This window comes from Scyliorhinus canicula, chromosome 11 (genome assembly GCF_902713615.1).
Source record: "Scyliorhinus canicula chromosome 11, sScyCan1.1, whole genome shotgun sequence".
Classification (NCBI taxonomy): domain Eukaryota; kingdom Metazoa; phylum Chordata; class Chondrichthyes; order Carcharhiniformes; family Scyliorhinidae; genus Scyliorhinus; species Scyliorhinus canicula.
This window is the reverse complement of record NC_052156.1, coordinates 100,707,373-100,734,406: the sequence shown is the minus strand read 5'-3', so window position 1 is coordinate 100,734,406 and position 27,034 is coordinate 100,707,373. Positions and strand designations below refer to the sequence as shown.

Sequence of the window (27,034 nt, the reverse complement as noted above, 5' to 3'; positions counted from 1 at the left end):
ATGGGTCAGACTCTCTCTAACGATTCTGAGCTAACAGCTCATCGCAGAGCGGGCTGTCATCATTCCACATGGCACTGATCACACCCGCTGACACAGCCATCAATGTTGTGCCATACCGTCTGGACCCAGTGGTAAGGGTGATGTCGAAGTGGAGCAGGGTACACTGAGAGGGGGGGGGTTGTGGTGGTGGAAGTTGTGTGTTGACCCTCTGCACGACTAGCGATGCAGGTGGTGGTTTGGTGTTCAGCGGGGACGTCACATGCGATGCGTGAACCGTGCTGCCACCAAGGCGTCGCGTGCCCGCCGTCCTCGCCGGGTCCGTCGTGCCGCCTCCTGGACATCACCAGCACCTGGGTCGTGTTTGCGTGCTGCGCCCGCCACTCCACCAGCCTCCTCCTCCTCCCTCTCCTCCTCCTCCTTCTCCTCCTCCTCCTACTCCTCCTCCTCCTCTGTGCTGGCACCACTGCCACTGGCTTCTCCCTCCGCCTCCTGCAGCAGTTCATCTCCCCTCTGCATCGCGATGTTGTGCAGCGCCAGCAACTTAGCGTCTACGTTAAGGAGCGAGATAGGCCTGTATGATCCACACTGCAAGGGGTCCTTATCCCGCTTTAGGATCAAAGGGATCAGTGCCCGCGACATCGTCGGGGCCAAAGCCCCCCCCCTCCCATGCCTCATTGAAGGCTCGCACCAACAGGGGACCCACCAGGTCCGCATACTTTTTGTAAAATTCCGCCGGGAACCCGTCCGGCCCCGGGGCCTTACCTGACTGCATTTGTCCGATCCCCCTGACTAGCTCCTCCAGCTCTATCGGCGCCCCCAGCCCCTCTACCAGCCCCTCTTGAACCCTTGGGAAACATAGCCTGTTCATGAAGCTCTCCATCCCCTCTCTCCCCCTCGGAGGTTCCGACCGGTACAGTTCCTCGTAAAAGTCCCTAAAGACCCCGTTTACTTCTGTCCCCTTCTGCACTACATTTCCACCCCCATCCTTCACTCCACCAATTTCCCTAGCCGCATCTCGCCTACGGAGCTGATGCGCCAACATCCTGCTCGCCTTCTCTCCATACTCATATACCGCGCCCTGCGCCCTCCTCCACTGTGTCTCCGCCTTTCTGGTGGTCAACAAGTCAAATTTGGCCTGCAAACTGCGCCGTTCTCCCAGCATCCCTTCCTCCAGTGCCTCCGCATATCTCCTGACCACATCCAGGAGCTCTCCCACCAGTCTCTCCCTCTCCTTCCTCTCCCTCCTTTCCCTGGGGGCCCGGATGGAGATCAGCTCCCCCCGGATCACTGCTTTCAGAGCCTCCCAGACCATCCCCACCCGGACCTCCCCCGTATCATTGGTATCCAGATACCCCTCAATGCTTCTCCGAAGCCTCTTACACACCTCCTCCTCCGCCAGCATCCCCACATCCAGGTGCCAGAGCGGGTGCTGGTCCCGCGCCTCTCCCATCTCCAGATCAACCCAGTGCGGGGCATGGTCCAAAATCGCTATGGCCGAGTACTCGGCATCCTGCACCCTCGGAATCAATCCCCTGCTCAGGACAAAAAAGTCTATCCGGGAATAAACCCTATGGACATGAGAGAAAAAGGAATACTCCCGCGCTCTCGGTCTCCCAAACCTCCAGGGATCCACCCCTCCCATCTGATCCATGTATCCCCTCAGCACTTTGGACGCCGCCGGTCTCCTGCGCGTCCTTGAACTGGACCGGTCCAGTGTGGGATCCAGCACTGCGTTAAAATCTCCTCCCATGATCAGGCCCCCTGCCTCCAGGTCCGGGATGCGGCCCAACAATCATCTCATGAAGCCAGCATCATCCCAATTCGGGGCATATACGTTCACCAGCACCACCTTCTCTCCCTGCAGCCTACCCTTCACCATGATACATCTGCCCTCCTTGTCCGACACCACCTCAGCCGCCTCAAACGCCACCCTCTTCCCCACCAGAATCGCCACCCCCCGGTTCTTCGCGTCCAATCCTGAGTGATAAACCTGCCCCACCCACCCCTTCCTCAGACGAACCTGGTCCGCCACTTTCAGGTGGGTCTCCTGGAGCATAGCCACGTCCGCCTTCAGCCCCCTCAGATGGGAAAATACCCTGGTTCTCTTAACCGGCCTGTTCAGCCCCCTCACGTTCCAGGTAATCAGCCGGATCAGAGGGCAACCCGCCCCCCTCCCCCGCAGACTAGCCATAGCTTATCAGATGTTCGCCCCAGGCCAGCACACCCCGCCCGACCCGTTCCCCATGGCGATAACGCCTCTCCTCTTCCCCCCCGGCCCCCACCGGCTCCTTCCTAGTCATTCCAGCAGCAACCCGGTATCCCCCCCCCCAGGCTAGGACCCCTCCTAGCCGCGACGCACCCTCCATGGTACTTCCGTGAGTCAGCTGACTTCTGCTGACCCCGGCAGCTCCCGCCAAAACCTATCCCCTCCCGGCATGGGGTCATCCTCCTCTTGCCACACCTCCTTGGCACCTCTTCAGCGCGGGAAAGAAAACCAGTAGAGGCCCCGCCCCCACCGCCAGCTCCACCCCCCCTGCCCCACAGCGCGGGAAACCAGAGGAAAGCCCGCGCTTTCACACTGCCACACCCCACCCTTCTGACTCAGCTCCTCAAAATCCAGTTTCCCCTCAATCCCCAACCCCGTACAGAAGAGAACATATAAAACACAAACCCCCAACATTCCCCCCTAACCCACAACCATACCCAACAAACAAACCCACCCGTAAACAGAGCAAACAGAAAACCAGCATACATAACACACATGTCGAAGTTATAAAAGTTGAAACAAAACAGCAACAGCGGAAACAACGACGGCCAAAGTATGTCCCCAGACCCTAGTTCGAGTCCAGCTTCTCCGCCTGTACAAATGCCCACGCCTCCTCTGGGGACTCGAAGTAATGGTGCCGGTCCTTGTATGTCACCCACAGGCGCGCAGGCTGCAACATTCCAAACCTGACCTGCTTGGCATGAAGCACCGCCTTCGTCCGGTTGAACCCGGCCCGCCGCTTAGCCACCTCCGCACTCCAGTCCTGGTAGATCCTCACTACCGAATTCTCCCATTTACTGCTCCTCTCTTTCTTGGCCCAGCGCAGCACACACTCCCGGTCACTGAATCGATGGAACCGAACCAGCACCGCCCTCGGGGGCTCATTTGCCTTGGGCCTCCTGGCCAGCACTCTGTGAGCTCCCTCAAGCTCCAGGGGCAAATGGAAGGACCCCGCTCCCATCAACGAGCTCAGCATCGTGGTCACATACGCCGGGAGATCCGACCCCTCCAGCCCCTCCACCAGGCCCAGAATCCTCAGATTCTTTTGCCTCGTGCGAACGTCCAGCTCCTTCAAGCGGTCCTGCCACGTTTTATGAAGTGCCTCGTGCAACTCCACTTTCCCCACGAGGACCACGGCCTCCTCCTCCCTTTCAATGGCCTGCTGCTGCAACTCCCGAATAGACACCTTGGGTCCCAAGCAGCTTGTTCGTAGCTGCATTCATGGAGTCCAGCAGCTCAGCCTTCAGCTCCGCAAAACAACGCAGGAGAGAGGCCTGCTGCTCCTGCGCCCACTTCCACCAGTCCTCGGGTGTTGCGCAGGCCGCCATTTTGTTTTCCTTCCCCCGTTTTTTTGGGGGAGCTGCTGCAGCTTCTTTCTTCGTCCCACTCCGGGTGAGCACTATATAGTGTGGGGCAAGTTCCTCCAGGCACCTTCCCCCACCGGGATGCGTTAAAACAGTGCCGTTTGGGGCCCTCGAAATGGCCCAAAAGTCCCTAAATAGCGGGAGCTGCCGAACGTGCGGCTTAGCTCCGCATAGCCGCAACCGGAAGTCCCCTTCACCCCATCTGTGACTGAACAATCTCTCGCGAGACCACCTGTCGGTAAAGCTGTCCTGCCAGCAGGCTACTGGCCTTGTCCCCATCGTCATTCACCACACCCTTTGCCCGCCGCAACTGGCATACCGTTTTCCCTGTGGACGAAAGGTCAAACTGCGTCTGCATTTCCTTTCGACTGACCAAAAGCTCCGGAGTGGGATGTGCTGCATATTTCCCATCAACTTCCAAGAATTCATCCACCAGCCACTGCCGCTCCTTTCTTGCCTCTGTATCCACCTGCGCCTTATGCAAGATGATCTCACCCCTTACCACCGCCTTCAGCACCTCTCAAACCATTGATGGTGAGACCTCCCCATTCTTATAAAACCCCACATAATCGTCAATCACACAAAAACTCGGATCTGCAAGTAGCCCCACATCCAACCTCCACGCCGGGCCCTTCTCCAAGACCACATCCACCAAATGCAGAGCATGAACTGAAATGACAATCGCCGAGTATTTGGCTCTCCTCACCCCGACAACAACGACCTCCCCATAATAAAGAAGTCAATCCTCGAGTATATATTATGCACCGGCAATAAACAGGAATACTCTCTGCCCATGGATGTCAGAGCCACCACGTGTCCGCTTCCCCCACCTCCTCCATAAGCGCTGCCAACACCTTCACCACCCCCTGAAGGGGTCAACGAAGTGCAGCTTAGATTGATCCAACTTTGGATGCTACACTGTATTTAAATCCCCACCTAAAATCACAATGATTGTCCGTGGCCATTTTCCTGCCTTCGGTTTTCGTCCCAGTGACCGATGAGCACAATCCACTTCAGGAGGGCAGTCAAAGATTCTCCCCCCACCAGCTTCACAAACATTTTAGCCACAAATTCCGTAGCATTCGTATTTTTGGTGCCTTCAGTTGGACCCACAAGCCTTAAATTCTGCCTGCAAGAGTTTTCTCGGTCATTAACTTTTACCTGCAGCTTTGTTAACCCTGTCTGTAGGTCACAACATAAGCTTCAGAATTCGCGGTCGTGGCTGCATTATCTATCCCATTGACTATGCAATCCCCTATCGCTACCACATTCTTTCCTCTCCCCCATGAATGGCATGATTAGTGGAGAGTGTTGGTCGGCGGATAATTGTGGAGTAGGGCTTTGAGCAGAGTGAGGCGAGTGGTGCATTTGATTGGATATGATTTTAAAGATACACTCACTGACCTTAGCTGCTTGTCACACTGCACCCTGGTCCTCCTGGCATTGACGACTATGACTCTGTTGTCCGACTAGTTTCTCAGAATTTGACTACAATTCCTCCTTGCTCGCCTGTGGATAGAGTACTTCTGTCCTCCTGTCCACCTCCTGTATGAGGGCTTCCAGTGAACACTTTTGGGAAACCATGGAGCCCATTCTCTGCCATTTGTTGATATTCTTCTTTCCCCTGTCAGAATCTGTTTTATAGGACTCCCATCACCTTGCAGCCACAATGCTCCTTTTGTTTATGAGGTCCAGGCAATCTTTATGCAGGCCAGCAAAAGAACATAAATAATAGGAGGGCACATTGCTTGTGACACATGGATTTATACACCCCACAAATGGAAACATCATCTGTATGTTTATGCTATTGTTCATCATCCCTTGTACCATTCTAATAAAACTTCTCTGCACTCTTTCCAAAGCCCTGAAACCATTTAGGTGTCCAAGATTGAATTCAATCCTCCAACTGAGTTTAAACCAGTGTTTATAAAGATTTTGCTTTTACTTTTGGAGGGTGAAATCTTGTGCCCTTCCTGTGGTGCATTTGGTGGTGGGGAGGCGTTTAATCAGGGAGAAGGGTGCCAGAAGGCGGGGAGGAAGTTGCTTTCCACTTCCTGTATCCACCCAGTTTAGGCCCTGAGCAGAGAAGCCAGTTGGGGTGGGCCTCCCTGCCAATTGATGCCCTTAAATGGACAACTCCTAACCTTCCATTTTGCAATCTATTCGTCATTAGAATTTTGGTCTCTAGATATTATTGATGAATTGACAACTCTCTCAACAAATAATTTTATTTTACTTTTATATATATTTGTTTTTCTTGGTTACAAAGAATTGCATTCTATTTTGTTGCATGTTTCTATACTCCAAATATTTGTCAGTCTTTTAACAGGTTTGAAAGACTGTCAACTTAACAGCTTTCATGAAGTAATGTTCAGCAAAGTATTCTTAATTTACTGCTACAAAACACATATACAACACCGACTTAAGGAAATTTCCCATGCATTACTGCAAAAAGAATGATGCTATTTTCAATAATTGTGTGACAGATTCTCACAAAATGCCTGTGTGTCCTACAAGATGTTATTGGTGCCTACAGGCAAAGGAAACAGTTTGGAATAACCGAAAGTTTGCAACACATGACTGCTTGTGTTACTTTTTATTTAGCAAAGGTACAGTATTTACATTTGTCTATGATTTTTGTCTTCTGCTTTTTACTCTCGTAATACAGAGCAAATTGTTTTACTACATTAGGTGGACCAGGAATAGGCCAGTCAACCCATTGAGTCATGCCCGGCAGTCAATTAGATTTCTGTGTCTTTTTGAGATTTGTAAACTCTGACTTTCAAATCTCTTTGCTTTTCTATATTTACTAGTTTTTCACCATTTAAAGAATACTGTAATGTATCTTTCTTGTGACCAAATTGGATGATTTCACAATTGGCACATAAAATCCATCTGACTTAGTTTTGCACACTCACATAATTTCTGTCCTGTTGCAATTTCTTGATCCCAAATTCACTTCTTCTGTCTCCCCCTCCTCCCCCCATGATTTATTAGATAGATAATTTATTGAAGTATTTATGATTTACTCTTTTCTGTCTCGTTCCGTATTTCATTTTGTTTATTATCAAGTGTTTTTCTGATGTTTTGGTATGATTATATACATTATCCATTCCTCTGATTTATATTTTTAATCTGTAGACAAAGTATTTTAAATCTGGTTTATACACTGATCAATAACCATGAGTGCACAGCCGCTGTCTGTGCTTCCCAAATAGAGAAAGATTGAGCAGATTTTTACCATTTTCAGATTAGCCTGATTGCTGGTTGATGTTCCACTTCCAGACAAATTTCTGGCCATGATGAGAGAGTGCCTACCAGCAGGAAAATGGATTGAGAAATGTTACTTAGGACCACATCCATGACACTCAGTGCCATGCTCAAGTTACAGCAGATGTATCTGATAGTATAACAACCCAGTCTGTATCGTAACTCAGCACAGTGAGATCATAGAAACAGAAAATAAGAGCAGGGGTAGGTCATTTGGCCCTTCAAGCCTGCTCTGCCATTCAGTATGTTCAAGGCTGTTCCTCTATCTCAACGCTATGCTCCCGCTCTCTCCATTCTCCTTGATGCCTTTAATGTCCACAAATTTTTCTATTTTCTTCTTAAATATATTCAATGATTTGGTCTTCGCAGATTTCTGGGGTAGAGAATTCCACAAGTTCACCACCCTCTGAATGAAGACATTTCTCATCTCAGTATTGTCACTACACTAGTAGTCCAGAGACCCAGAGTTATACTCTGGTCACCTAGGTTCGAATCCCACCATGGAAATGGTGAAATTTGCATTCAATAAAAATCTGGAAATAAAAATCTAATGATGACCATGAAACCGTTGTCGATTGTTAAAAACCAATCACTAATGTCCTTTAGAGAAGGAAATCTGTCACCCTTACCTGGTCTCGGCTAAATGTGACTCCATATTCACAGCAATGTGGTTTACTCTTAATCCCCTCAGGGATGGTCAATAAATGCTGCCCTAGCCAGTGATGCCCACATCTCATGAATGAATTTAAAAAAAACACTGTTCCTACCGGATTGGTTTATTGTGATACTAAAGATCAGTGCAAATACCAGCTTCCACGCTTCCCTTCTGGAACCTTTACCTGTCCAGGAGCAACTCTCTGCTGGGGAAAACCCCAGCTCGTATGGGCAGGCCTCCATGAGCATCATCTTCTCTCAACTCAGTCTGAAGCTAGGCCTGGTTTACTCTTAAAGGGTCCTGCATTTCTAACATTGTCAAGCCAGTTTGGACTCAGTGGGACAGATTGCCTCCTTCTGTGCAATATATTACTCAATGACTTTATATGTGTATGCCTTTTGATCAGGGTCCTCTTCCACGCCTGGCTGGAGCCACATCTGTTGGGAACGTGCATAAAAGCGTACTGAATATTTCTTCTGATCCTGCCATTAGCAGGTAGAGTGGAAAGATCAATAGGGAACACAGAGACCCTTTTAAGCTCGGGTTTAATTATTGGTCCCTCAGCTTACACCTACAGATAGTAAGCTGGGCCTTATTTATGAAAGTAATGAAGTCCAAAGACACAGCAAAACAAAGAGTGAAGAGGGAATTCAGTAGAGCACCAAGCTGTGTTACATCAATGTTGTTACAATTATTCAACACTTGCTTAAAGCATTTCTCTGCCTGGTTGATGTTGTGTAAGTACAAAACTGAAAGAAATTATCTTTTTATTCAGAGCTTACATCTCACTGAGGAGGCTTCAAGCCAGTTCACACCCTACGATTCTCAGCCCCAGTCCCGAAAATGCTCACCCCCTTGTGGCAATGTTCACCATAAGACCATAAGACATAGGAGCAGAATTAGGCCACTCGACCCATCAAGTCTGCTCTGCTATTCAATCATGGCTGATATTTTTCTCATCCCTCATCTCCTGCCTTCTCCCCTCATGGTTCAGTAGCCTTCCCAGACAATACTCACCTGAGGACCTCGCTGGGGCAAGGGTGAGCTTCCTTTCCGAAGCCCTACCCATCCCAGCATAAGATTGCTGCAAGGTCAGGGTGGACGGGGACCTGGTGGGAATCCCATCCGTGCATCGCAACCATCCAACCATCTACCCACCTGCTGTCTGGGAAACGGGGGAGCTAAAATTTTGGCCCACATATAATTTTATTAACTTTGAGGTAAGCTAATTATCCTTAACCAGTTCAACTGTTTGGTAGCAAAGCAGATGCTCCAGTACTTAAAAGTTTTCAACTGTTTTTTGTACTATATTAATAGATATTACAATGCTGGAAAGAGTATAATCTTGCTTTAGAAGTCGTAATTATCGGAAAGGAGATTCTGTTTGCTGCAATTCAGGAAACTGCACCAGAACAAAAGGCTGGGGGAACTGAGGATGAAGCTGAAACAATGCAGGTATAGATTTAAATGCCTTTTTATTAGAATAGCCATAAGTGTGTCCTGTGGGACCAGATTTTGCTAAAAATGTGATGTGTGAATGACCGATTATGTAATTAACATGCAATTAGATGAGCAACGTGCACAAAAAAAGTCTCGCTGACACTAAATAATACAATGTGAAGCGTGAATCCCAAAAATGCAGCTTGTCTTTAACATCCCTGTGACTTCCATGGAGGAAAGATGTAGTGGCATTGGAGACAGTTCAGAGGAGGTTCACGAGGTCAGTTTGTCATATGAAGAGAGATTCACAGTTTAGGCAAATACTCTCTAGAGTTTAGAATGAGATATCAAATTAAAGTATACAAGATAATAAAAGTACAACAGGTTTGTTTTGAATCACCAGCTTTCGGAGTACAGCTCCTTCATCAGGTGAGTGCAGAGGTGGGTTCCAGAAACATATTTATAGACAAAGTCAATGATGCAAGACGATACTTTGAATGTGAGTCTTTGCAGGTAATTAAGCGTGGCAAGAAACTGATAATCACCGCTTGAGGCCAATCTGCATACAATTAACAGGAGCAACTGTCTATCTAAGTGTCCTGTGATCGAACCACCTCCGCAGCAAGTGGTCACGTGGGTGCTAATTAGTATACCTTTTTAAAAATGTAAAGCTGGCAGAAGAGCTGCTGCGAGGACCCAAGGAGTCGATTAGCCATCATCGGTCCCAGGCAATAAGCCTGGGGCACTGTGCACCATTACGGGGCAACCCCAGCCCCTGCCTGTTTGCTCCCCACCGACCACCCATTACTCTCACTGACCATGGAGGCCTATGGCCTCGCTGCTGAAGGCTATTGCTAATAGGAAATTGGTAATCGTACTTATGTGAGCACTTCACAGCTCCCAAGTGGATTCCCTGGGTAGGTGTGCTATGTAGCATATGGGAGTTACATTCCCAGCACCCAGTCAGACAGTGGCACCACAACTGGCTCTGTTACTCAGCAGGGAGGGCAAAGTGCAGGAGAGTGATAATTGGATTGGATTGGATTTGTTTATTGTCACGTGTACCGAGGTACAGTGAAAAGTATTTTTCTGCGAGCAGCTCAACAGATCATTAAGTACATGGGAAGAAAAGGGAATAAAAGAAAATACATAATAGGGCAACACAAGATATACAATGTAACTCCATATGAAAATTAAATGCACTGGCATCGGATGAAGCATACAGGGTGTAGTGTTAATGACGTCAGTCCATAAGAGGGTCATTTAGGAGTCTGGTGACAGTGGGGAAGAAGCTGTTTTTGAGTCTGTTCGTGCGTGTTCTCAGACTTCTGTATCTCCTGCCCGATGGAAGAAGTTGGAAGAGTGAGTAAGCCGGGTGGGAGGGATCTTTGATTCTGCTGCCCGCTTTCCCCAGGCAGCGGGAGGTGTAGATGGAGTCAATGGATGGGAGGCAGGTTCGTGTGATGGACTGGGCGGTATTCATGACTCTCTGAAGTTTCTTGCGGTCCTGGGCCAAGCAGTTGCCATACCAGGCTGTGATGCAGCCCGATAGGATGCTTTCTATGGTGCATCTGTAAAAGTTGGTATGGATTAATGTGGACATGCCGAATTTCCTTAGCTTCCTGAGGAAGTATAGGCGCTGTTGTGCTTTCTTGGTGGTGGCGTCGACGTGGGTGGACCAGGACAGATTTTTGGAGATGTGCACCCCATGGAATTTGAAACTGCTAACCATCTCCACCTCGGCCCCGTTGATGCTGACAGGGGTGTGTACAGTACTTTGCTTCCTGAAGTCAATGACCAGTTCTTTAGTTTTGCTGGAATTGAGGGAGAGATTGTTGTCGCTACACCACTCCACTAGGTTCTCTATCTCCCTCCTGTATTCTGACTCGTCGTTATTTGGGGACTCTAAGTAACTATAGCTGCTTCTGTGGCCATGAAAGAGACTCAAGATAGTGCAACTCAGTATGTGGCTTAGCTGGTCGTGCAGAAGAAGGGTTTCAGATTTCTGGACCACTAGGATCTCTTCCGGGACAAGTGTGACCTGTACAAGTTAGGACAGGTTGCATCTAAACAAGAGGGGCACCAATATCCTGGCTGGGAGGTTTGCTCGAGTCACTCGGGAGGATTTAACCTAGTGTGGCAGGGTGGTGCGAACCAGAGCATTAGCTTAGATGGTGTAATAGCTGAAAGAGGAAATGAGAACAAAAATAAGAGAACAACATCACCCTGTCTGCTCAATCGCAGTCGTTTGAAGTGTGTTTGTTGCAACGCCAGACGAATAGCAGGTAAGGCAGATGGACTTAGAGCACTTATTAGTACTTGGAACTATGATGTTTTATGATGTTGTGGCTATCACAAAAACATGGTTAAAGGAAGGGAAGGATTGGCAGCTGAATGCTGGAGGAAAGAGATGATAGAGGGGGGTGTAAAAGTGATGGAGGAGTAGCATTACTGGTTAAGGAGAATATTATAGCCAAACTGAGGGAGGATACCTCCGAGGGCTCGTACAATGAGGCAATCTGGGTAGAGCTCAGGAACAGGAAGGGGGCAAACACAATGTTGGCCATTCATTACAGGCCCCCCAACTGCCTGCGTGATATAGAGGAGCAGATAGGTACAGAGATTTTGGATAGGTGCAAAGGGAATAGGGTTGTTGTAGTAATTTCCCCCAGATTGACTGGGACTCACTTAGTACTAGGGATTTGGATGGGGCAGAGTTTGTAAAGTGTATCCAGGAAAGCTCCTTGATGCACTTTGTAGATAGTCCAACTAGGGAAGGGGCAGTACTGGACCTGGTATTGGGGCATGCGCCTGGACAGGTGGTTGAGTTTTCAGTCGGGAAACATTTTGGGAGTAGTGATCACAATTCCATAGGATTTAGGGTAATTTTGGATAGGGCTGAGATTCACGTGCTAAACTGGGGAAAGGCAAATTACAACAACATTAGACAGGAATTGAAGAAGTCGGATTGGGTGCAGCTGTTGGAGGGTAAATTAACAGCGGACATGTGGGAGTCTTTCAAGCAACAGTTGATTAGGATTCAGGAAAGTCATGTTCCTGAGAGAACGAAGGATAAGTATGGGAGGTTTAGGGAGCCTTGGATAATGAGGGATATTGTGAACCTCGTTAAAAAGGAAAAGGAGACTTTTCATAGAATTTACAGTGCAGAAGGAGGCCATTCGGCCCATCGAGTCTGCACCGGCTCTTGGAAAGAGCACCCTACCTCCACCCTATCCCCATAACCCAGTAACCCCACCTAACACTAAGGGCAATTTGGACCCTAAGGGCAATTTATTATGGCCAATCCACCTAACCTGCACATCTTTGGACTGTGGGAGGAAACCAGAGCACCCGGAGGAAACCCACGCACACATGGGGAGAACGTGCAGACTCCACACAGACAGTGACCCAAGCCGGGAATTGAACTTGGGACCCAGGAGCTGTGAAGCATTTGTGCTAACCACTATGCTACCGTGTACGGTTTAGAAGGGTGGGGACAGTCAAAACCCTTGAGGAGTATAAAGAAAGTAGGGAGGTACTTTAGCAGGAAATTAGAAGGGCTAGGAGGGGTCATGAAAAGTCCTTGGCAAGTAGGATTAAGGCGAATCTCAAAGATTTTCATTCATATATAAAAAGCAAGAAGGTGGCCGGGGAAAGGATTGTACCACTTAAGGACAGTGTGATGAGTCAGAGGAAATGGGCAAGGTACTAAATATGGACATCGTGTTCACCAAAGAAAAAGGGCTGGATTCTTTGCCGGTGGGATGCTCCGTTTTGCCGGCAGCAGCCCAGGGGTTTTCCCGACGCCGTGGGGCTGCCCCACAATGGGAAACCCCGTTCACCAGCGGGTGTAACGGAGCATCCCGCTGGCGGGGTGAAACAGAAATGTGGGACGGCGGGGCGGAGAATCCAGCCCAAGGACTTTGTGGAAGATGATTCTTGAGTAGGGTCTGTGGTCAGTCTGGGTCATGTTGACATCAAAAAGGCGGATGTATTGGGTCTTTTAAAAGACATTAAGGTAGATAGGTCTCCTGGGCTGGATGGGCTTTACCACAGAATACAAAGGGAAGCAAGGAAGGAAATTGCGGGGGTCTTAACTAACATCTTTGTATCCTTTTGGGCAGCACGGTAGCACAATTGGATAGCACTGTGGCTTCACAGGGTCCCAGGTTCGATTCCCTGCTGGGTCACTGTCTGTGCGGAGTCTGCACGTTCTCCCCATGTCTGCATGGGTTTCCTCCAGGTGCTCCTGTTTCCTCCCACAGTCCAAAGACGTGCAGGTTTGATGGTTTGGCCATGACAAATTGTCCTTAGTGACTAAAAAGGTTAAGAGAGGTTATTGGGTTACGGGAATAGGGTGGAAATGAGGGCTTAAGTGGGTCGGTGCAGACGCGATGGGCTGAATGGCCTCCTTCTACACTGTATGTTCTATGTTCCTTATTGGCTATAGGTGAGATCCCAGAGGATTGGAGAATAGCTAGTGGTACCGCTTAATAACAAAGGTAGCAGGGATAATCCAGGAAATTATAAGCCAGTGAGCATCACGTCGGTGGTCGGTAAATTATTGGAGAGAATTCTCAGGGACAGGATTTATACCCATTTGGAAACAAAGAGAATCATTGGCGATAGACAGCGGGTTTTGTGAAGAGGAGGTCATGCCTCACTAACCTAATCGAGTTTTTTGAGGAGGTGACAAAGATGATTGATGTGGTGAGGGCGATCGATGTTGTCTACAAAGCCTTTGTCAAGGTGCCTCATGGTACACTGGTACAAAAGGTGAAGTTACACGGGTTCAGAGGTGAGGTGGTAAGATGGATACAGAATGGCTCCATCACAGAAGGCAAAGGGTAGCAGTAGAAAGGTGTTTTTCTGAATGGAAGGTTGTGACTAGTGGTGTTCCACAGGGATCTGTGCTGTGGCCTCTGTTGTCTGTAGTATACATAAATGATTTTGAGGAAAATGCCTAATTAGTAAGTTCACGGATAACACATTGGTGGAGTGGCAGATAGCGTTGAGGATTGTCAGAGGATACAGCAGGACATAGATAGGTTGGAGACTTGGGCAGAGAAATGGCAAATGGAGTTTAATCCGGACAAATGTGAGATAATGCATTTTGGTAGATCTAACATAAAGGGGAAATATACCATAAATGGCAAAACTCTTAGGAATATAGAAAGTCAGAGAGATCTGGGTGTGCAGGTCGACAGATCTTTGAAGGTGGCAACACGAGTGGACAAGGCAGTCAAGAAAGCATATGGAATGCTTGCCTTCATTGGACAGGGCATCAAGTATAAAAACTGGCAAGTCATGCTACAGTTGTATTGAACCTTTGTAAGGCTGCATTTGGGACCAACGTGGGCGGCACTGCAGGACATTGTTGGGTCGGGGCGGAATGGTGCTGGGCAGAGACGGTGCCACGGGGCCATGACAACCTACCCTGGGGCCCGGTGGAGGTTGTTGATCCCCTTACGGCACAGGGTGCCAGTCCTCCTGGTGATGCTCCCAAACTAACCGTCGCTGCCACTTCCTCCCAGGCGGCACTTGCTGCCCTGTGGCTGGCCCGCCGAGATGCTCAGGGTAATTGGGCATCTCAGCTGATCTCAACCATGTCCAGCAATCTGGCCAGGTCGTCATCTCCAAATCATGGGGCTGATATCCTTGGTGGAATGTTTTCAAGCTGTGTGGTGTTTGTTCTGCAGGGTCGGTTTAAGTGCATCCTCTCCCTTGTTAGCGGGGAGCTGGCGAGCATGGTACCGGCGAATTAGTCAATGATACAGTCATTTGTGGCGTGAAGCCGGTGGGGCCTCTTTATGTGGACCAATTAATGTTTAATAGTTTGAAAGATGACCACCAATGCATGTACTATGTCTGCATCTGCCTCTTCCGACACTCTGGGATGTAGATCATGCTGTCCAGGCGATTTATCTATTTTAAACCTCATTAATTTCTCATACTTTTTTTTCCTGATATTTATATCTTGCAGTTCTTCATTTACACTAATTCCTTCATTTCTGAGAGGTTTTTAGTATTTTCCTCCATGAAGACAGACACAAAGGACGCAATTACAGATGAAAAGGGCAGCACGGTAGCATGGTGGTTAGCATAAATGCTTCACAGCTCCAGGGTCCCAGGTTCGATTCCCGGCTGGGTCGTTGTCTGTGCGGAGTCTGCACGTCCTCCCCGTGTGTGCGTGGGTTTCCTCCGTGTGTTCCGGTTTCCTCCCACAGTCCAAAGATGTGCGGGTTAGGTGGATTGGCCGTGATAAATTGCCCGTAGTGTCCTAAAAAGTAAGGTTAAGGGGTGGGGGGTTGTTGGGTTACGGGCATAGGGTGATACGTGGGTTTGAGTAGGGTGATCATGGCTCGGCACAACATCGAGGGCCGAAGGGCCTCTTCTGTGCTGTACTGTTCTATGTTCTATGTTCTATGAATCCCACGAGAGCCCCAAATCAGGCTCTGCGTCGGGCTGGTCACAAGTCACCTGTTGCCCCTTGCCGGCGAGACCTGGATCACACTTTGGTGGTTGCGATCCAGATTGCAATGATATGTAGACTGACATGAAACTAAGGTGTTAATCAGAACATCCAGCTGTGGTACGACCACTAGAGGGCACGACACAACTCATTATAAAACCTGACACACACCAGACCCTCTCTCACTCCTGGCGGGGACTGTAGGATTAGCACCAGAATAGTTTAGATCTCAGGCTGGGTCACCACATGTGGCCTAGATCCCAGTTGTACAGTTAGTCATTATCACTGAGTTACTAGAATTAAATTCGCAGAGTGTCGAACTCATTTATCTCGTTGTTGTTACTGAATAAATCCTTTCAACTTACTTCAAGGACTGGAGTGTCTTTCAACGCCGTCTATGGTCAGTAGCAACTTATGTTAATCAAACAGCATAACTTAACACAGATCATCATATTTAACTGAGCCATTGAGCTCATTAAGAAACCCGGATGCCACTTTCACCCGGCGTCTGGGAGCAAATGGCCGCGGCTGCAAGACCTCAACTGGGCGCTGTTCAGCACTGGATTCCACAAATGTGAACCAGGTGTGAAAGCACCTCGTGGTGGGGAAGGGGGGGTCTCGCAGGCCATCAGGGAAAGTGAAGGGTAGTACCCTGACACTGCCCATCTGGCAACTTGGCACTGCCAGCCTGGCACCTTGGCAGTGCCATCCATGCAGGGTAGCACAGTGGTTAGCATTGTTGCTACGCAGCACCAGGGACCTGGGTTCAATTCCCAGCATGGGCCACTGTCTGTGTGGGGACTGTACGTTCTCCTCCTGTCTGGGTGGATTCCTCCGGGCACTCTGGTTTCCTCCCACAAGTCCGAAAGATGTGCTTGTTAGGTTAATTGGACATTCAGTGTTCTCCCTCGGTGTACTCAAACAGGCGCCGGAGTTTGGCAACTGGGTGGTTTTCACAGTAACCTCATTGCAGTGTTAATGTAAGCCTACGTGTGACACTAATAAAGATTATTATTGGGCCTGGGGGTGCCTTGCTCATTAAAGGGAGGGGGAGAGGCCGGGTCCCGGGGTCACTAGAAGGCTGGGAGGGTGAAGGGCAGGTGGGGTGGCGGGGGTGGGGAGTCCAGAAAGTGGGGGACAGGACTGAAATGGAGGGGGGGCAGAGATCGAGGCAGCCTGTGAAAATGGTGCCCCTATCTGTGAGGAGCTAGTCCTGAGCTTGCCAGTGCAGGAAATCAACTAAAGTGTGGCCTTGGTGGGGAAAAACGTCCTGAGGTCCAAACAAGCAGCAAAGTGCCAGTGAAGAGCAGGGTGAATCTTGCCCAAAAGCAGACTTCTTTTCAATTCCCCTGAATAGTGCCCAAATCATTTGATTAGTTTCTCTATCATTTCCTTTATCCCCACTATAAATTCTCCTAACTCCGCATGTAATGAACCGACATTTATTTTTACTAATCTTTTCTTTCTTACACAGTTTTATAAACAGTTTTACAGACCGTTTTTATGTTTCTTGCAGACATAATCTTGCATTCTGTTTTCCCCTTTTTAATCTTTTTGTATAATAATTGCCCTCCAATACAGAGTTATAAAATGCTGGTGGTATCAGGGACATTCTCTGTGTGATATGATTCCATATGTAGGACTATATCAGGCTGTTCGTTGACTCGTTTCGTCTGTGAGACAGCTCTCCTAATTTTGTCTAAATCTTCAGATATTATCAAGAAAGACTTTGCAAGACAACAGGGCTGAGTTTGCCGCTGTCATTTTTAGGGGAAGTGGGATTCGCTGGCTGGGCCAACATTCATTGCACATTGCGAACTGCCTTTAAGAAGGTGGTGGTGAAAACTGCCTTCTTGAACCGCTGCAGTCCATGGGTTGCAGGTACACCCATAGTGCTGTTAGCAAGGAAATTCCAGGCTTTTGACCCAGTGACAGTAAAGGAACAGTGATATATCTCCAAGTTAGGATGGCCTTGGATGAAAACTTGCAGGTGGTGGTGTTTTCATATGTTTATTGACTTTGGCCTTCTAGATGGTAGTGGTTGTGGGTTTGGATGCTGCTGTCCAAGAGGCTTGGTTAGTTCCTGTCATGCTTCTTGTAGATGATACACACGGCTGCTAGTATGCGTTGGTTGTGGCGGGAGTGAATGTTCGTGGATGGGGTGCCAATCGAGCAGGCTGCTTTGTCCTGGATGGTGTCAAGCTTTTTGAGTGTTGTTGGAGCTTCACTCATCCAAGCAAATAGAGAATATTCCATCATACTCCTCACTTGTGTCTTGTAGATTATGGACAAGTTTGGGGATTCAGGGGGTGAGTTAATTGCTGCAAGATTTATAGCTTCTGACTTGCTCTTGTACCTGTAATATTTATATGGCGAGTCCATTTCAATTTCTGGTCAATGGTAATCCCCCTGAGATGTTGATAATAATAATCGCTTATTGTCACAAGTAGGCTTCAATGAAATTACTGTGAAAATCCCCGAGTCAACACATTCCGGCGCCTGTTCGAGGAGGCTGGTATGGGAATTGAACCCGCGCTGCTGTCATTGTTCTGCCTTACAAGCCAGCTGTTTAGCCCACTGTGCTAAACCAGCCCATAGGGGGATTAAATGATGGTAATGCCACTGAATATCAGAGGCAATGGTTTGGTTGTCTCTTGTTGGAGATGATCATTACTTGGCACTTGTGTGGCATAAATGTTACTTGCCATTTTGTCAGCCCAAACCTGGATATTATTCAGGTTTTATTGCATTTGGATATAGACTGCTTTTGTATCTGAGGAGTCGCGAATTGTGATGAACGTTTTACAGTCATCAGTGAACATTCTCACTTCTAACCTTATGATGGAAGGAAGGTCATTGATGAAACAAGATGGTTGGGCCTGGGGCATTCCCCGGAGGAACTCCTGCAGTGATGTGCTGGAGCTGAGATGACTGACCTCCAAGAACCACAACCATCTTCCTATGTGCCAGGTATGATCCAACCAGCGGAGAATTTTCCCCTTGATTCCCATTGACTCTAGTTTAGCTATAGCTCATTGATTTCACACTTGGTCAAATAGAACATAGAACAGTACAGCACAGAACAGGCCCTTCGGCCCTCGATGTTGTGCCGAGCAATGATCACCCCACTCAAACCCACGCATCCACCCTATACCCGTAACCCACGCACACACGGGGAGGACATGCAGACCCGGCACAGACAGTGACCCAGCCGGGAATCGAACCTGGGACCCTGGAGCTGTGAAGCATTTATGCTAACCACCATGCTACCTTGCTGCCCTCAAATGTTGCCTTGATGCCAAGGACAGTCACTCTCACCTCACCTCTAGAGTTCAGATATTTTCTCCATATTTGAACCAAGGCTGTGATGAGATCAGGAGCTGAGTGAATCAGAGGAATCCAAACTGAGTGTCAATGAGCAGATTATTGCCGAGTAAATGCCGCTTGATCGCACTGTTGACCCCTTCCATCGTTTTACTAATGATTGAAAGTAGACTGATGTTGCAGTCTGCACTTATCCAAATGTCTTGAAGGACTAAGGTTATGAGCTATGTTGTTGGATCATCAATGAGCATACACCTCTCCTCTGCTGAGAAAGCTCTGCAATATTAGGATGCTCTTTGCACCTGAATGACACTTGACCAGGCGGCATGCCAACTGGATATATGTTTGGACTCATCTTTCCAGCCCACAGTTGGTCATTGAAATCTTTTCTGCACTGGATTCAATTCCTCCTCACCATTCTTCTGGAACTGACCGTGCGAGCTAGTTCCAACCATGTATTTTTGCTCAGCTTTGCAGACTCTCTTGTGCCTCAGTGAAAAGCATATATCTCTGAGCTGCCACTGCCTCCAGCAATACCTTGTGAAAAAAACAGCAATGGGAGTTCTCTCTGCGTCCTGCCCTTCCAGCTACTCCTTCCATCCTTGAGATGAACAGTGACCCAAGCATTGGCTGTCACTCGCACTTTAAGTTGGGTCATTGTCTCCTGAGCTCCGTTTCTTTCTCATGCATTGTTGCTGCTAATTGGATGATCAATGTGACTTTTGGCCAATTAAGTTAATTTTCAGTTATTTTCAATCATGTACAATGGCACGTTTATTGCTGACACGATGAAGAGTTGGGACCTAAAATTAACATGACAATGGTGCCCTGACCCCAAAGTCACTGTTGCCTTGTGGATGAAAAGGCAAGCCATGAGTATAAATTTGATTCTAGAATTAAATTGTATAGATGGATGGGTGATATTTTTGTGGAATTATTCAAGAGATATTAATCATATGAATGAGATTTTTTTCATTGAAATGGCACATTTCAATATAGACAGAATGAATGACAATCTGAAAATACTGGACAACTTCAGTAGGTCTGACAGCATCTGTGGCGAGAAAAGGGAGCTAATGTTCCGAATCTAGATAACTCATCCAGGAGTCATCCAGACTCGAAATATTAGCTCCCTTTTCTCTGCACAATGCTTCAGACCTGCTGAGGTTGTCCAGTATCTTCTGTTCTTGTTTCAGATTCCAGCATCCACGGTAATTTGCTTTGATATCATAATGACAATATGACAATTTTCTAAGTATTCTCACACTTTGGTTTTTAGAACAAATGGGAAAACACCATTGACCAAGAGAAATTAGCAATTGAGAACTCAATGCATGTGAAGTCAGCGGATGACGCTTTGGCTGATCTGGAAAGCAAAGGTGAGAAATTTTGTGCAGAGTTTTATCTGTACATTTTAGAGAAGTACTCTGTCTCTGGACAGTCTTTGTTGTTCAAAATTTATAACAAAGCTGTGCAGTCTTCCCTCATTTAGTACACCTAATGTGTTCCTAAAAGTACGTGTGCTAAACAAAAAGGTGCTAAATGAAAATGACTTTCCCATAAGAAAACATATAGGGTGCAATGTAACAAAAATAAAACACAGTCCGTTCTGGGTGGGATTAGTGGGGTCTTTCCTGGTGCTTCTAGCTCTAGGAACGACCCCGATAACTAACGACGCTCTGTATTTTTTCATGCTACGGTAGACTACACTTCGTGTCATTTCGTGCACAGAGGAACTCCGACGAGCAAATCAGTGCAGGCGCCCCGATTTCCCAACCTCCATACCCAACACATGCCAACTCACCTGTTGGTGGTGGGGGGGGTCCTTGGGGATCTCCCGCACCCCACCTCACATGGGCACAATGCCAGCCTGGTATCTTGGCACTGGCACCCTGACAGTGCCCCCTGCCAGCCTGGCAGTGCCACTTGGGAATCGTAACAGGGCAAGGCTGGAATCCAGTTGGCACTGCAAAGATGCCTCGGTGTTACCAGCAGTGCCAGGGCCACTGCCTGGAGGCTGACCACCCAGGGGCTTCCGATTGCCTGGAAGATCCTGAGATGGGTGAGGCAGACCAAGAAGTGCATCTGGGAGGGGAGTGAGCTGCGGATTACCAAGACCTGGGTGCAGCGCTGGCCAAGCGGAGAGCCGGGTACAATCGTATAAAGGTGGTCCTCTACAAGAAGGGGGTGAAGTTCCATGAACAGCTTCTACTTCAGAAGGAACCTCACATCCATTCCTCTCATTGCAAACTTAATTTTTTTGAAGTGAACTAATTCAGCAGGGTCCCGCCCCAAAAACCCACCATTTGGGGGTTCTGAGGCCAGCCAGTTCAATAAAATTCTCTGGGCTAGCAGGGAGGCGAATGCCACCATATCGGCTTCTTTCCCCACCAGAGCACCCGGATCATCAGACACTCCGCAGATTGCTACCTACGGGAACACCATGACTTCCATTCCTAATACCCTTGATAGTACATTTGTCAGAACCCCACCAAATTGGGACAAGCTTAGAACATGTGGGTATGGTTCACCGGCGAACCAGCATACCGCACCCAATGGTCGACCACTCCCGGGAAGAATTGCTCATTTTGGTCCACGTCATATGCGATCTATATAAAAATTTGAATTGAATAAGGCTTAGTCTGGTGCATGATGAGGAGGCATTAATCCTGAGCAGTGCCTCTTTCCAAATTCCCCCTTGCACCGCTGCCTCCCTCCGCAATTCCTCCTCCCATTTTAGCCTAATAGCCTCCAGAAGCTTCCTCCTTCTTAACCAGTTCTGCATATACATCGAAGATCTTGCCATTCCCCCCCAATTTCATCTTCCATTCAGAGTCTATCCTGTAGTCTCGGGTTGGCAACATTGGGAAAGGACCCACCTCCTTTCTCAGAAAGGCCCCGTTTTCGAGGTATCTCAAACCCATTACCGTTAGGTAATTGATCAACCTCCACCAACTCAGTCAAGTCAGCAAATTTCCTTCCCATGATTAGGTCCTCAAAGCATCTAATCCCCAGTCGGTCCCACTCCTTAAACCTAGCATCTAGCCTTGCTGGGACAAATGTATGGTTACCACAAACAGGAGCCTTCATATACGTGACCTCCATACCAAAGTGTTGCCAGCACTGATTCCACACCCTCAGTGTAGAAAATACCACCAAATCTGACAAGTATCTATTTGGCAAGAACGGTGGAGGCGCCAAAACCAGTGCCCTCAAGGTGGTCTCCTTTAATGAGGCTTCCGCTACCCTGTCCCATATCAGCCCTTGGTCTACAATCCTCTTCCAGAATATGACAATGTTTGCAGCCCAATAATAAAGTTTGGGAGTGCCAGGCCACCACCCTGTCTATCCCTCTGCAGGAAAGCCCTCTTGATTTGAGGAATCCTCCCTGCCCACACAAAGCTCAGGATCAGCTTGTTAACCTTTTAAAAGAACAATTTGGGCTGGAAGATTGGGAGATTCTGAAATATTATCAAGAATTTTGACAGAACCGCCATTTTTATTGTCTGAACTTGCCCCACCAGGAACAGTAGCAACACATCCCATCTCTTGAAGTTCTCTTTCATGCCCTCCACAATTCTCATCAAATTTAGCTTATGGAACTGAGCCCAATCCCGTGGCACATGTATCCCCAGATATCGAAAGCTCGATCTTATCAAGCGGAACGACCACTTAAACAACCTCCTGTGCTGATTGGGAATACCTTACTTTTTGTCATGTTAAGCTTATAACCAGGGAAAATGCCAAACTCTTTTAGAATCACCAGTATCTTAACGAGGCACTTCATGGAATATACAGCAGGAGGTTTTCCGCATATAGGGTAAACCCCCCCGACACTCTCCACCCTCTGCTCAATACCACTCCATTACCTGGATATCCAGAGATCCATCGCCAATGGCTCAATCTTCAATCGCAAGGGCAAGGAGAAAAGAAGAGAGCGGGCACCCCTGTCTCGTCACACAAGGTGAAGTACTTAGAGTTAACCCTATTAGTTAGAATGCTGGCCTTCAGGACCTTGTACAACGATCTAACCCCTGACCAAACCTAAACTGTTCCAATATATCAAACAAATACACCCATTCCACTCAGTCAAACGCCTTCACGGCAGCCATCAACACCACCACTTCCACACTCTCCCTCCTGTAGACATAATTACATCCAATAGCCTCAGCTAGTAGCCTACCTTTAACGAACCTGGTCTGATTTTCCCCCAACTACACCCGGCACACACCCCTCGATTCATTTGGCCAAGATCTTTGCCAGGGGTGTCACATACACATTCAGAAGTGAGATTGGCCCGTAAAATGTATTTTGTTCCAATTCTTTGTGAGATGGATGCTTGCGACTGTGTGGGCGGGGGGGGGGGGGGGGGGGGGGGGGGGGGGCATGCCCTTCCCCCCCCAGCTCTTCAGCGACCCATAGCAAGCCAAATCACTTGTAGAATTAGGCTGGGAATCCGTCTGGACCCGAGGCTTTCCTGGACTGCATCCACCCCACACACTTCATCACCTCCTATAAACCTATTGGGGCCCCAATCCCTGCGCCCCTGCCTTCCTATCCTCGGAAACTCTAACCCATACAAAAAGTTTTGTCCCACCTCGTCCCCCGATGGAAGTTCCGACTGGTATAAACTCCAATAAAAAGACTCAAAAATTTAAGAAATCTAAAAGTATTTTTTAAAGCAAAACAATGTTTATTCTATGAACTCAGTTAACCTTTTTAAAACATACACTGAACATCTTAGCAGCCAGCAATTCAAATACAACCCCCCACACACTAAGTAATCTTTAAACTTTCCTTTTAACATCCATGAGACAAAAAAAACTTTTAAAAGAAGCACATATGTTTTAAATTCTCTACTGAAAGCAATTATCACTTTGAATTCACCCAAGTGATCTATAGATAGTCTTTAGATTGCAGAGAGATCAAAATTACACCTTTGGCTGGTTGCAGCTCCAACGCAATAAACAAAACTAAAAAACACAGACACACACAAGCTTTTACTCAAAGCAAAACTAAAAAGCAGAGCCAGAGCTCAGCTCCAACCACACACTGACATCACTGCACCCACTGGAACAGACAAACATTTCTTAAAGTGACATTCCCATCACACATCCCACTAGCCTTCTCCCCACATTAATACACCAACTCTCTAATTTTACAAAACTGTCTCACCTCCTTTTCGGAAGAAACCAGTTTTAACTCCATCTGTAATGCCTCCTCAGGTGATTCCGAGTATTTACGATAAACTGCCAAAATTGCCTCCACCAATATTTACTGCTCTGTTCGCTCCACCGATCGAGATGAGCTCTCCCCTAATCACAGCTTTCACTGTCTCCCACACCATACTGACAGAAACCTATTCTGGTCCACGTAATTGTGAATAGCCTCCTCTGTCTTTTCGCAAATCCCTTTATCTGAAAGAAGACCTACATGCATCCTCCACCGGGGCCTTTGGGGAGATGCCCTCTCTGCCTGAAGATCCACCCAGTGTGATGTTTGATCAGACACCACAATCGCTGAGTACTCTGTCCCATCCACTCGTGTCATTAATGTATTCCCCAAAACAAAAAAGTCTATCCGGGAATAACCCTTATGTCCATAGCAAAGAAGGAAAACTCCCTCCACCTATGTCTCTCAAAGCGCCACAGATCCACGCCCCATAAACGGCATAGATCTTGACAGCTCCCTGGCCATCGCCGGCATGAAATTCCTCTAGGAACCTTAAGTTGCCTTTAGATTCTTCAAATGCACGAACATGCATAACCTCTGAACAGATCCATTTAGTCCCTGCACTCTCCAATTCATAAATCGAATAAGGGGGCACCCTCCTGCCTTAAACCAACCATATTTCTGTTTAAGACAATTACCCCAGGTTGTCGTTTTGCACCCTATGAGCCCTCCGTAAGGTGCCCACTGCCATCGACTCTTATACCTCTGCGCCCAATCGACACTCTCAACGTCAGACCCCCACCCTTCCCCCGCCTCCACCAACCCCGCCATCTAGACCAAAGAAAGAAAATAACTAAAACCCTGCCCTCCTCCCTGCATCTCGCCCCCCCCATTTTTTCAGTTTATTAACTTTCCCGTCAGAATGGTGGCCCCACTCAAGGCCCTTGCCTTCCCTGGACCTGCCACATCACCCACACCCGACCCATCATAAACACTGTCTCCCCTTCCAAATCTCCCCTTAAACCCAGAGCAAATAACTCCCAACATTAAAATGAAAACAGGGAGGAGAATAATAGAGAAAGGGAAAAAGAGAAACATGAATAAACAACAGCCGAACTATCAACTACACAATTTAAACCCAGTCAAACAAATTTACAAGCCTCCAATCCCCTGTTCACGTAAAAACATGTTCACTTCCTCTGGAGTGTTCTTGATTCCAAAACGTGATCCTTAAACGAGCTGGACACAGAACCCTGAATATCACGCCTTTTTGCAGGATCCCTTTGACCCTATTGACTCAACGCTTAGCCAGTTCCGTGCCCCAATCAGTCTGGACTCTAATCATGCTCCCCTCCACACTCCCCAGGGGCAGCACGGTAGCATTGTGGTTAGCCCAATTGCTCCACAGCTCCAGGGTCTTAGGTTCGATTCCCGGCTTGGGTCACTGTTTGTGCAGACTCTGCACATTCTCCTCGTGTGTGCATGGGTTTCCTCCGGGTGCTCCGGTTTCCTCCCACAGTCCAAAGTTGTGCAGGTTAGGTGGAGTGGCCATGATGTATTGTCCTTAGTGCCCAAAATTGCCCTTATGGGTGGGGTAGCTGGGTTGTGGGGGCAGGGTGGAGCTGTGGGCTTGGGTAGGGTTCTCTTTGCAGGAGCCGGTGCAGACTTGATGGGCCGAACGGCCTCCTTCTGAACTGTAAATTCTATGATTCTCCCATGTACTCTTCTTCGTCTGTCTGGCCCATCTCAGGATTTTCTCCTTGTCCAGGAAACAGTGCCGGCGCACCACCATCGCCCTCGGCTGCCCGGCTTCCTTCTCAGTGCTCTATGCACTCGACCGACCTCAAGGGGACAGTCGAAGGCTCTCTCCCCCATCAACATCTCCAACTCTTGTACATGTATTCCATGGTCTGCAACCTTAGGCAGACCCACCATGTGAAGATTTTGACAACACGTGCTTTTCAAGCTCGTCCCCTTTGTCCCGCAACTTCTCATGGCTATCAGCAGTCAAGGTAACGAGGCCAGCTGGTCCTCATGATTGGTGACAGACTCCGCCATTTTCTGCAGCGATGCACCCTGGGCTTGAAGTTCCATTCTCTCTACAACCGCCTTGATCAGGCTGTGACCCTGGCCAGGTCTTCAGAGGTTTCCAACCTCTGCTTTTTAAATTGCAACATTAGGAAGCCCACCAGCTGATCGGTGGACCATTGGGCCGGAAACGACTCTGAGCCCTCCACCATCACACCTTCAACCATGCTCTCCAAGGCCTCGCAACCCACCTGCAGTTGCTTTATGTCCTCACTTGGGAGGGTGATTATGGGACATGGCTTAAATTGGAGCCGCTTTCTTCCTTTGGGTTTGAAAATTATTCCAGCTGTGTTTGGCTGTCCGATCGAGGTTACTGGATTGAAACACACTTCCCCGCGTGGGAGCCACCAAGTTCGCGATTGTCTACAACATGGACGCCACTGGAAATCCCACATTTCACTATTTAATTGATCAACTTGACAATTTTAGAATGTAAACAACTTTAGACACATTTTGGAATAATATCTAAGCAATTTTCACTTTTGTAATTGTAATGAATTCCTAAATTTGTGATATATTTCTTATTCATTTAATTTTTTTTTCCATGGCAAATAGAAGCTTTGACTCGAAGTGAAGCTGTGATTTACACAACCATCTTATTTGCACCAATAACTGTTGCTTACAATGCAGGTAGAACATTTAATCTTTTTCACACTGTGGTCAACCACTGTAGTATATAATATGTGTATTGTGGTAAACTGCTACTGTATTATATGTAATGTGGTAAACCACTGCCTGATGACTCCGCCTCCCCTCGGGCTCGGTACCGTGGCAGCACGGTAGCATTGTGGATAGCACAATCGCTTCACAGCTCCAGAGTCCCAGGTTCGATTCCGGCTTGGGTCACTGTCTGTGTGGAGTCTGCACATCCTCCCCGTGTGTGCGTGGGTTTCCTCCGGGTGCTCCGGTTTCCTCCCACAGTCCAAAGATGTGCAGGTTAGGTGGATTGGCCATGATAAATTGCCCTTAGTGTCCAAAATTGC

General features: G+C 48.0%; 1 protein-coding gene across 2 annotated transcripts in view; it reads left to right on the top strand.

Moving 5' to 3' along the window:
• Positions 1-27,034, top strand: part of cfap54 (cilia and flagella associated protein 54) — a 763,542-nt gene that overhangs the window by 354,241 nt on the left and 382,267 nt on the right. For both annotated transcript variants that reach the window (XM_038810895.1, XM_038810894.1), the window contains 4 exons: positions 6,117-6,239; positions 8,873-9,010; positions 20,071-20,170; positions 26,607-26,681. In XM_038810895.1, the coding sequence (XP_038666823.1) occupies positions 6,117-6,239; positions 8,873-9,010; positions 20,071-20,170; positions 26,607-26,681 (436 nt within the window). The remainder of the gene's footprint in view (positions 1-6,116; positions 6,240-8,872; positions 9,011-20,070; positions 20,171-26,606; positions 26,682-27,034) is intronic.